This window comes from Brassica oleracea, chromosome C3, assembly GCF_000695525.1.
Source record: "Brassica oleracea var. oleracea cultivar TO1000 chromosome C3, BOL, whole genome shotgun sequence".
NCBI lineage: Eukaryota > Viridiplantae > Streptophyta > Magnoliopsida > Brassicales > Brassicaceae > Brassica > Brassica oleracea.
Window position 1 is genome coordinate 5,886,414 of NC_027750.1, and position 12,296 is coordinate 5,898,709.

Below are 12,296 nucleotides of genomic sequence, written 5' to 3' on the forward strand. Positions count from 1 at the left end.
TTCTACACACTTCATCTTCTACACACTTCATCTTCTACACACTTCATCTTCTACACACTTCATCTTCTACACACTTCATCTTCTACACACTTCATCTTCTACACACTTCATCTTCTACACACTTCATCTTCTACACACTTCATCTTCTACACACTTCATCTTCTACACACTTCATCTTCTACACACTTCATCTTCTACACACTTCATCTTCTACACACTTCATCTTCTACACACTTCATCTTCTACACACTTCATCTTCTACACACTTCATCTTCTACACACTTCATCTTCTACACACTTCATCTTCTACACACTTCATCTTCTACACACTTCATCTTCTACACACTTCATCTTCTACACACTTCATCTTCTACACACTTCATCTTCTACACACTTCATCTTCTACACACTTCATCTTCTACACACTTCCTTTTCTACACACTTCTTCATCCTTCTCCATTTTTCTCTAGATATTTCTTCTTCTTCTTGGGCTTCTTGGGTCTTGGGCTAATGAGGGAAAAACCCAACACACAACTCATCTTCTTCCTTCCTCTCTGTAAGTCAAGTGCTCTCTCTACCCATTAGATTTTTCTGATTTGTGAAACCAACAGATTAATGATAAATTTTTCTGGTTTGTAGAGATTCAGAAAAAAAAAAATGAAAGAAACGACGACAATGGAACAGGGATGAGTCTAATAAAATCAGGATAACATTAGATCTGTATAGGAGATATATCAGTTTTGTCATGATCTATAACATTAGATCTAAGCCGTCCAAAATTGCAATAAATCTATGGCTGTAAATCAATCCCACCCATTTATTTGTTAAGTTGGTCAGGTGATGGTTGAGCATGAACTAGAAAGGTTAGATCTCAACAGATGGTTGTGAAAAAGTGTCTAACCTTATGTGAATCTCGAAACTGCTCCGAAAGAAATGATTCAAGGAACGTAGTAATAAGAATCATTACTAACTGAACGTCTTTCCAAGGCCGATATTTCTGTTTAGGGTAAACAAAAGCCTACGTGAACTCTTCTTATCCTCATTTTTCCAAAGGCAAAAATAAAAGAAAAGTAGAAAACCATTGTTCAGGTGATTATATCAACAAATCAAATAAGAAAGCAAAACAAAGACTTTCTTAAGTCAATGAAAAGAATGAGTAAATGCGTTTCAATTGGGTAATTGTTTTTTAAACATCTTTATCAAGAATTTGGTGTGCAGTAGTATGAAAGAACTTTTCAGGATTGAGAGACCTAGTTTTGTTTCAGATGTTCAAGCAAAAAGTATCTTGTAGATCTCTCTGTATATGTTTCTCAAGTTAGTTTCAATTTGTGAACTTTCAGGGAACTCAAGAGTAAACACGTGTTACACGCACAAAGTAACTAAAAGTCTAAAACAGAAAGATGATCTTTGAAATGCCGATGGTTAAAGCAAAACGACCTGTTCGTGGTACTCTTTTTTTTTTTAAACACAAACTTTTAATTGATAGTTAGTTGAGAGCATTAAAAGTCTCCCCAACGCCCAAAGGTACAAACACATTCAAGGTACACTTTGCCAAAGTATCAGCCTCTACATTCCTCTCTCGAGGTAACCAAGCAAGAAATAGGCTCAAGGCCAGACGACAAGACAAGGATATCAGACACAACGACCTGTTCGTGGTACTCATGACACATAAAGAACCCAAAATTACCAAAATAACAGAGCATAAGATCTGAACATGTCAATGGGGCCAAAGCAAAATTACAAATTTTCTACTAGTTTACAAATTTTGCTAAAATTGAACTAATTATCGATTTATTGCTTTCTTTATTAGTACCACAAGTGGACAAACACTAGAACCTATCTTGCCTTAGGAACTACCGAAGAGTCCAAGCCGATGTTTATTGCTCGAGATTCCAAGCCTTGATTATTACTTAACCTTGAGTTTTCACACATGATACATTCTTTTAGCTCGTTAATCACCTGAGACATGGACGGTCGTTTTGAGTAAGAAGGATTTGCACATGACATTGCCAGCTCAACAGCTCTCCATGCAGAATTAGAGTCATAATCCTTGCGAAGGTTTGGATCCATAATCTCAATAATATCACCACAGATAAGCTTAGAGCTCACCCATTTTGTTATGTGAGAATTTTCAGACGTTTGGCTAATCACAGGTTGATTTGTGATCATCTCCAACAACACTATCCCGAAACTGTAGACATCACTTTTCTCACCCAATCGACCTAAATGGTTATATCTACAAGACACCAACATAGTATATATTTTCTAACAGTTAAGAAAGTGTAAGATCAAGCTTTATTTTTATGTGTGTATATCAAAACTAATAATACTTACTCAGGATCAAGGTATCCCGGAGTACCAGCAATTGCTGTGGAATCCTGATATCCGATTCCACTTTGGAAAGATCTTGAGAGCCCAAAATCAGCGAGCTTGGCCTTGAAATTATCATCTAGCAATATGTTGGCAGTTTTGACATCTCTATGAACCATGGGCGGTGTGCATCCCATATGTAAGTACTCCAATCCTATACAATGGTATCATCTATTTTAACCTATTTATGTAAACCCAATGGTATCATGATGTTTGACTTAATAGTACGAACCTAATGCTGCCTCCAAAGCTATTCCTAGTCGACTACTCCAGTTAATGATGGGTCTACTTCTTTTTCCTGTATGCTAGATAGTTAGATCCGTTTGAATTTTTGAGTTGCAAGCGCTAATGCTACACGTGAAGTCAGTAGCAAGATATTACCGGTCAAATGTTGTTTTAAGTCCCCATTGGTTAAAAACTCATAGATGAGAGCCAAGTGATCTCCTTCGTAGGAATACCCTACAAGGGTCACCAAATTTGTATGGTGCACTCTCAGAAGAAGATCAACCTAAAGCAACAGTAAATATCATGTCAACAATATATTGTATCCATAACATTTGTGATGCGAGAAACATATCATAATTAAGTTGAGAAGATTTCATAAAGATGAATACCTCTGCTTTAAATTCTTTATAGCCTTGGGTTGAAGATTGAGAGAGTACTTTAACAGCCACTTGTTTAGAACCATTTACAAAACCATGATACACCATGCCAAACCCTCCTTTACCTAAACTGTTTTGGAAGTTATTTGTCATTTTAATGACCTCTGAATATGTAAACATTCTCCTTTTAATCTCATTTAACGGTTCGTGTGAATTAGCATTTTCAATGTTCACCACTGCCGGCATATTTGGTGGCATCTGTAGAGCTGTGGATTAGAGAAACATTAGGAGTTGTAAACAAGAGTGCTCGCATGAGAGTGAGGCCTTAACTGTTTACTGACTAGGTGAGAGTTACCTTGCATAGCAGTGTATTGATTTTTCTTTCTGAAAACAAGAACAAAAACAAGAACCAAAACGGCAATGAGAATGATCACAGAAGCCGCAGTTGCAACAATTACCACCGGAAAGTCCTTGCTTTGTGGTTTTGTGCATGATTTTGTCTGACAAAGCCTTGGGTTTCCATGAAGACTACAAGACAACGAAGGTTTATGGTTTAGAGCTTAGGTTTTAGGGAAGCTCAAGTTATCTCATATGGAAAAAGGATTTGATAGTATGAATAATTCTTACAGTAGCTCTATGCCTTTACTCTGAAGCGATTGAGGTATCGAACCATTGAGATCGTTCCCGCTTAAGTTTCTGTGAAAACGCGCAATCCTTCACGTGGGCAAACATGATTTGAGGTGAAAACTCATCACTAAGCATGTTGAGAGAAACTTACATGAACAACAACGGTGTTATGTTGCCTAGAAATTTCGGCACCTCTCCAGTCAAGTTATTATTCGACAAGTCCCTAAAGTTTACATTATAGAACAAGAAAACAGGGATTCTTTAATTTAATTATTATCCATATAGCAACAGGTTTTTGTCTTCAACATTCAGTGTTGCACAAGAAAAAAGGCCTTCAACATTCAGTGAACATACTTACAGTTTTTCAAGCTGCGTAAGGTTTTGGATGGCAGCTGCTATGGTTCCAGTTAAACCAATAGAAGACAAGTTTCTGGTGAAAATTTAAAAACGACATGTAAAGGGTCGATGGTCATATGATTACTAACAGATTTTGATGAATGTGTGTGCACTAGCGAAGTTAGGACTTACAAAGAGGTAACTCTTGGTGGTCTGGAGATAGTTGTGTTACTGCAGGTTAAATTATCCCACATAAGGTGTTGAGGGACACATGGATCACCTTGCCAGTTGATTCTAATCAATTTATAGGTGTCTTGGATACTTTTTAAAGCCACCACTGACATACAAATTATAAGTTAAAATCAGCATAACCCAATGAAACATTGATATTAACCTCCAAAATTGTAAAATATAATATATATATATATAGAAGATATTCTGAAATTGTTTTAATTTTGTAAAAATAAAATTCTTACTAAATGTCAAGGGGTGCCAAAATCTTAGATCTGGATGTAGCTAAATTAATACAACTTGTTGTGTTTATCTTGTTAAAACATACAAAAACGTACCTTCAGTTTCATTTGTTTCGGGTTGCATAAACTGGATGACTCTATAGATTTCAAAAGCGTTAAGTAGAGGTGGAAGAGTAGACCTCTGTGTTCTTGTCAGCTTCAAACTGCATTCCTCTCCTCCACACGTTCTCGGGTTTAGGCTCTGCATACTTGTTATTTCAAACTTTTTAGGAATTATCGGGTCAGATAACCTATTTCCATCTAAGAACACGGAAAATTCCCTGGTTTCGTTGGCCTGCAAGTCTTGGATCTCTGCAAGGTGTAAATACACGTAATATTGGTCATTAGAACTTTCTGGAGTCCATTGAATCAGCAATGACAGACTAGCATTAGTGGGGATGGCAGCCTTTTGTCCCACGGCTTTTGGTATATTGTAATTTCCACCATCAGAAACATCGCTAGTGGTGGATATGTAGGTCAACGACGACGACGGAGAAAGCCGACTCCATAGCCGATCATATGCATCGTCCGGGTACCTAAGGGTGGGCACGATATTCGTTAGTAACTAACTAAATAAGATATGATATGATCATTTTAATTAGTTCGCCTGGACTGTTTCATTTTGTATACTTATTGTCGAGGATTGAATAGTCCTTTCTTTGAAAGAGGAAACAGAGCATCACGTCAAGAAACATAAGCATAACGGCACCTACAAACAGAGCACTAAGAAGATACAAAGTTTGTTTGAAGTTAGGTTACCTTATGTAATTCTTTGACGTGGTATAATATCCTCGACTTACAAGCTTGAGAGAACCAAACTGAGTGATGTAAGAATTGTTTCCCAACGGCCGTAATTCCAAAGATGATATGAACGGTGTAGTTCCCTCATTCTTAACAAGACAAATCTGCAGCGAGTCTGATGATGGAACGTGTAAGATCTCTTCACTTGTACTATTTCCATCTAGGTTTTGCATATCAACAGTGGCCCATAGATTTGGTCCAATATACAGATCAAACATGGGTTTAATGTCATGACCATCATAATTTCCATATCTAAACCAAGCCTTGATCAAATACTTCCTTCCCTTGTCGACGGGTAGATTGTAGCAGTTCCGTGTTCCTTCTGGAAAATACCTCAGCGTCGTGTATGGCTTCAAGGGATTCTCTAGATTTGTTTGGATTCTACCAATTTCTCCGGTTTGGATGAACTTTGAGTCCGAAGAGAAACGCAATCCAGTTTTCGACTCACTGTAAGGAGATGGTTCATTCGCAGGTAGTCCGCAGTCCAAACTAATAAACCCTGTTAACATATTTGACTGTTAAAAAGGGAACTGGTTAAGTACAAACATGTTGACTAGCATTACCTGGCTGGCTCTGTGCTTGAACAAGATGTATGATGTCTGAAATGGCAACTAGGACCAACAAAAGCGCTAGAGATATCTCCATAGTACCTTACTTCGAAAGGAAAAAAGAAACCACGCTGGTCTGTGGATGATAATACGATAATATATAAGAAAAAACTTTGTCAAGTCCAAGGGGGTTTGTAGTGGAAACTTAACCATGCAAGACGGCAAACAAGATAATTAAGAGGATGCCAATGTTCGAACATCATTATCAAGAACAATGGAGCGACGCACAACTTGCTTAGTATTACCTTCCAAGAATGTTCACGCAATAAAACACTGGCTGTTCGTTTCATCATCTGTCATCTCCATCCGGATGATTCATTTGTACGATCTATTTAGATGATCCATTCAGATTTTTGGGATTGTTTGTTTGTCCATCCAAATGGTTCATCTAGATGAATCATCTAAATGAATTTTATGTTTGTTTATTTATTTTCATCCAAATGAGTTTAGTAAACAAATTACCAAAATACCCTTGTGATGCAGCGCATCCTTACTTGCCTTGCGGTTCACGCCATTACTCTTCGTGTATGGAGGGAACCGACTCTTTACGTTTTGGTTTTATCTAGTTAGTTGGGCTTTATCATTATCTTAGGATTACGTCATTATCTTTATTTAAGTTGTCCTTATCTTAGTAGTATTCGGGATTTGAGTCTTGTATATATACAAGCTTGTAACGTGAGAAGAGGGGACGCTAATAATAATAATCTAAAGAACTTGAAGTTCATCTTTTCTCTTTGATTTCGGCCATTCTTCTCGAATCAACGAAACTCAAAGTTCAGTCGACGTTCGGGTATTCCTAAGACTAAACGAACCTCTTCTTTATCCCTTGTGCTGCGCCAGTTTTGGTATCAGAGCAAGAACGTTTTCCGACCTAAAACAGAAACAATTTTTTTTGGTTGTCAGAATGGCTCCACGGCGCACCAACACCAATGAGTTCCCATTGAACGAATGGGAGGAGTTGCGTAACACACTTCGTGATATGCAAGAAAACATTCAAGTGACAATTCAAAACTCCGTTAGGGAGATAACGGAAACAGTACTCCAGCATCAACGTGATCGTGATAGGAGGCGCGTTCTCTTTGAAGAGGAGTCAACCGAAGTGGAGGATAACCCCTTTGCAGAGGAAGAACTTCGACAAGGCAACAGAATGAACCTGCCGAATCGGGATCGTGAGGACAGAAGCTGGGAGATGGGTTTCAAAGTAGAGATTCCCGAATTCCACGGAGGCGTCCGGGGAGAGGAACTGTTGGATTGGCTTGTTGCAGTCCAAGAGTTATTAGAATTCAAACGAGTCCCAGAAGAGAGGAAGGTTGCGCTCGTTGCAACAAAATTCAGGGGTAAAGCGGCTTCGTGGTGGTTGCAAGTCAAGGCAACGCGAGTTCGGGCAGGAAAATCAAACATCAATACTTGGAGCAAGCTTGAGAAAGTGCTTCGCAAAGCATTCTTACCCTACAATTTCGACCGTACTATGTACAACAGACTCCAGAACTTGCGTCAGGGATCTCGCAGCGTGGATGACTATGCTGAGGAATTCACGTTATTACTGACTCGTACTGAGGTCTTTGACAGTGAAATCCAATTGGTGTCGCGTTTCATTGGTGGACTAAGGACGCAGATACAGAACGCCATGTCGCAGTTTGACCCACTCACGGTTGCTGAGGCTCATAGGCGAGCTGTTGCATTTGAGTCACAGTTCAAATCAACCTCACAAGGCTGGACGAATTCAGCACGACAGCGTTCTCAACAACCTGCAGGCGACTCAACGGCACAAGCGCCAAACACCAAAGAAGCGGCGGATGGTCAGCGAGCCACCGTTACAACACGGACACCGTTACCAACGGAAGAACTCCGACGTTCCACTCGCCCTAATGCGTTGCGATGTTTCACTTGTGGTGAACAGGGTCACAGACAAACAGCATGCCCTAACGCTACGCGTCGTGGGTTGTTGGCGGATGATGTTAAGTGGGACGACGACGGGTTAGAGCAACAGGACGACCTGCTCGATCAGATTACTGATGATCACAACGAAGGCGACCAAGGAACTTTGTTAATGTTACGACGTGTTTGTCTCGCACCGATGAGACAAGATGACCAACCGTGGTTACGTACTAATATTTTCACGTCGACATGCACCGTTAAAGGGAAGATTTGCCGTTACGTCATAGACTCGGGCAGTTGTCGCAATGTGATTTCTGAGGAAGCAGTTACCAAGTTGGGATTACGACGTTCTGACCACCCGTCACCATATAAGTTGGTCTGGCTGAAAGAAGGATCAGCGATAAGAGTGGTCCATCGAGTCCTGGTTTCCTTATCGATTGGAGCGCACTATAAGGACAAGATCTACTGCGATGTAGTTCCCATGGACGTCAGTCACATATTGTTGGGAAGGCCTTGGCAGTACGACAGAGACGTCTCCCATAGTGGACGAAGCAATGTCTACAGTTTCTTCTTTGAAAATCGTCGCATTGTGTTGCTTCCAAACCAAGTCCTCCCTCCGGAACAGCCGAAGATCGCACCAGCAACAAATCAACACTTGGTGGAAGGAACAGGATCTAGCAATACGGTATTACTCTGTTCGTATGCTGCGTTCACGCAAGAGCTTCAGGATGAGAGATTCGCTATAGCGCTAATAGCAACTGATCCGACAACAACGACACTTCACCCCGTTGACCCTAGCATCACTCGTCTGCTGGATGAATATGAGGATATTTTTCCTCACGAGCTACCTCTAGGGCTACCACCGCTCAGGGACATTCAGCATCAGATCGATTTAGCAACGTGTAAGATCTCTTCACTTGTACTATTTCCATCTAGGTTTTGCATATCAACAGTGGCCCATAGATTTGGTCCAATATACAGATCAAACATGGGTTTAATGTCATGACCATCATAATTTCCATATCTAAACCAAGCCTTGATCAAATACTTCCTTCCCTTGTCGACGGGTAGATTGTAGCAGTTCCGTGTTCCTTCTGGAAAATACCTCAGCGTCGTGTATGGCTTCAAGGGATTCTCTAGATTTGTTTGGATTCTACCAATTTCTCCGGTTTGGATGAACTTTGAGTCCGAAGAGAAACGCAATCCAGTTTTCGACTCACTGTAAGGAGATGGTTCATTCGCAGGTAGTCCGCAGTCCAAACTAATAAACCCTGTTAACATATTTGACTGTTAAAAAGGGAACTGGTTAAGTACAAACATGTTGACTAGCATTACCTGGCTGGCTCTGTGCTTGAACAAGATGTATGATGTCTGAAATGGCAACTAGGACCAACAAAAGCGCTAGAGATATCTCCATAGTACCTTACTTCGAAAGGAAAAAAGAAACCACGCTGGTCTGTGGATGATAATACGATAATATATAAGAAAAAACTTTGTCAAGTCCAAGGGGGTTTGTAGTGGAAACTTAACCATGCAAGACGGCAAACAAGATAATTAAGAGGATGCCAATGTTCGAACATCATTATCAAGAACAATGGAGCGACGCACAACTTGCTTAGTATTACCTTCCAAGAATGTTCACGCAATAAAACACTGGCTGTTCGTTTCATCATCTGTCATCTCCATCCGGATGATTCATTTGTACGATCTATTTAGATGATCCATTCAGATTTTTGGGATTGTTTGTTTGTCCATCCAAATGGTTCATCTAGATGAATCATCTAAATGAATTTTATGTTTGTTTATTTATTTTCATCCAAATGAGTTTAGTAAACAAATTACCAAAATACCCTTGTGATGCAGCGCATCCTTACTTGCCTTGCGGTTCACGCCATTACTCTTCGTGTATGGAGGGAACCGACTCTTTACGTTTTGGTTTTATCTAGTTAGTTGGGCTTTATCATTATCTTAGGATTACGTCATTATCTTTATTTAAGTTGTCCTTATCTTAGTAGTATTCGGGATTTGAGTCTTGTATATATACAAGCTTGTAACGTGAGAAGAGGGGACGCTAATAATAATAATCTAAAGAACTTGAAGTTCATCTTTTCTCTTTGATTTCGGCCATTCTTCTCGAATCAACGAAACTCAAAGTTCAGTCGACGTTCGGGTATTCCTAAGACTAAACGAACCTCTTCTTTATCCCTTGTGCTGCGCCAGTTTGTCTTGATTTAATCATATCTAAAATTTACTACAATAATAACTTCTAATAAACAAATTTTTTTTTTTGATAAACATGTATTTAAAAAAAAAAACTTTAGAGTTTCAAACTAAAAGAGTATTAATAATAAACCGACTATAACTTCGGTTTTGGCGGAAAACGAGATTTTTCGATTTTGACGGGAAAACGAGATTTTTTCGATTTGGGGGGGGGGATAATTTTTTTGGTTTTGGCGAAAAAAAGCATTTTGCGGTTTTGGCGGAAAAACGAGATTTTTCGATTTTGGCGGGAAAACGCGTTTTTAGGTTTTGGCGGGAAAACACATTTTTTTTTGTTTTGGCGGAAAAACGTATTTTTCGGGTTTTGTGGGAAAATACAATTTTCGGTTTTGGCGAGAAAACACGTTTTGTGGTTTTGGTGGGAAAATGCGTTTTTGCGGTTTTGGTGGAAAAACGAGATTTTCGGTTTTGGCGGGAAAACACGTTTTTGGTTTTGGCGGAAAAACACGTTTTACGATTTTGGCGGAAAAACGCGTTTTTGCGTTTTGGCGTGAAAAAACGTTTTTGGCGTGAAAACGCGTTTTTGTAGTTTTGGCATGAAAACGTGTTTTTTCGGATTTCGTGGAAATGCGTTTCGGCGGAAAATATGTTTTTGCGGTTTTCGCGGGAAAATGCGTTTTTGGCGGAAAACACGTTTCTGCGGTTTTCGCGGGAAAGTGCGTTTTTGCAGTTTTCACGAAAATACGCGTTTTGCAGTTTTGGTGGAAAATGCATTTTGATGAGAAAATGCATTTTTCGGTTTTGGCGGGAAAACACGTTTTGTGGTTTTGGTGGGAAAACGTGTTTTTGTGTTTTGGCGGAAAAATGCGCTTTGGGGTTTTGGCGTGAAAACACGTTTTTGTGATTTTGGCATGAAAAGATATTTTTGCAGTTTTGGCGGAAAAACACGTTTTTGTAATTTTGTACGGAAATGCATTTTTAGGGTTTTGGCGTGAAAATTTTGATTTTAGGTTTTCGCGGAAAAATGTTTTTTTTTGTGGTTTTGTCAGTTTTCGTGTGTGACAAAATGATATTATGTTTATGTTTGTAATTTGTGAATTACATCAGGGGCATAATAGACATTATACCAAATTGAATGAACCATTTCCATCCAAATGGTCCAAATTGGATCAGTTGAATGAACTTTAAAATTAAGCCTAAATTTCTGAAAGTCATCTGGATGATCCATTCAGATGAGTTGCACTTTTAATGTCTAAACGAACAAAATTCTCATCTCCATCGAGATGGTTCATACGGATGGAGAAACTAATGGGCCCTTACTTATTGTTTCATACTAATTCCCATAAAATGTCAATTACGTAGATGCTATTAACAAATTAAATTTGTTACATCCAGTTACTATTATTACTCCTTTTTGTTTAATTAATAACCTTCATTCTAATTTTTTTGTCCAATTCCGATAGACTAAGCGAGATTATGGAAGCTATTTTTGGTTGATGGAGATCCTTATGTTGTTGGTACATCACCTCTACATTAGCGGAACATGGTTTTGAGTAGACTAGTTTTGAGACTGGAATTACATGAACTTAACCACTTACAGAAATAAGAGCAAAAATACAAAACAGAAAACTCAAAAAGAAAGACTTTGTAAGTCAATGTGTTTTCTAGTACTTCTCCATGCAAGACGTAAGACGAACAATAAGAGGATACTAATGCTCAATCGTCGTTATCAAGAAAATTGGCTGCAAAGCCTGCAATAGCCACTAGACATAGCACCATAACGCACGTAAAAATGCGTGTATGATACGGTAGATCTGATTTAAAAACTAGTTTGTAATATTTGTTTTTATATTTACAAACAAATCATATATATATATACATAACAAAAATTCTTATCGTAATAGTTATATGAAACTTTCATTCAAAAAAATAATCTATTCTATTAAAAAGGAAGCAGTCTTGATAAATCTACTTATAAAGGTTGTTTGTACCCTTTCACTAAGTAATTATAATTTTTGGTTTTACTTTATATTTCTCTAACTATACTTAAATAGTTTAACCAAACTCATTTATTACACCAATATATCATGTGACATACCAAAGAGATTCCATAACGTTACACAAGGCCCATTTTATTAAACTAACATTTTATCAAGTCATGTGTTTTTTTGGTACCTAATTTCACGAACAAGCAAAGATATTTCCAGATTATACATGACTTATGAGTAAAAAAAATGAACAAAACATAATCATCAGAAATCAAAAGTTCATGCTTTGAAGATATCAAAATGCACATCGAAAATCCAAATCATCAACAAAATAAGGTTAATCATTTTCACGAA

At 38.4% G+C, this 12,296-nt stretch overlaps 1 protein-coding gene across 1 annotated transcript; it reads right to left on the minus strand.

The window, feature by feature from the left end:
- Positions 1–1,513: 1,513 nt before the first annotated feature.
- On the minus strand, positions 1,514–5,893 carry LOC106334615 (probable LRR receptor-like serine/threonine-protein kinase At5g59680). Its single transcript, XM_013772930.1, has 13 exons — positions 5,812–5,893; positions 5,207–5,747; positions 4,505–4,983; positions 4,128–4,272; positions 3,958–4,029; positions 3,751–3,822; positions 3,600–3,668; positions 3,328–3,500; positions 2,985–3,238; positions 2,752–2,878; positions 2,603–2,668; positions 2,335–2,524; positions 1,514–2,236 (listed from the first exon to the last, which is right to left on the minus strand). Exons 1-13 carry the CDS (start codon positions 5,891–5,893, stop codon positions 1,837–1,839), a joined length of 2,670 nt encoding a protein of 889 aa, XP_013628384.1. The 3' UTR covers positions 1,514–1,836.
- Between the last annotated feature and the right edge of the window lie 6,403 nt (positions 5,894–12,296).

What these genes read in the sequence shown, in the direction of transcription:
- LOC106334615 (XM_013772930.1), bottom strand. Translation starts at nt 5,893, where the DNA reads ATGGAGATATCTCTAGCGCTTTTGTTGGTCCTAGTTGCCATTTCAGAC. An exon ending in AGTAAAGGCATAGAGCTACT is followed by an intron (nt 3,501 to 3,599) that starts GTAAGAATTATT and finishes GTTGTCTTGTAG; the next exon opens with TCTTCATGGAAACCCAAGGC. An exon ending in AGCTTTGGAGGCAGCATTAG is followed by an intron (nt 2,525 to 2,602) that starts GTTCGTACTATT and finishes ACCATTGTATAG; the next exon opens with GATTGGAGTACTTACATATG.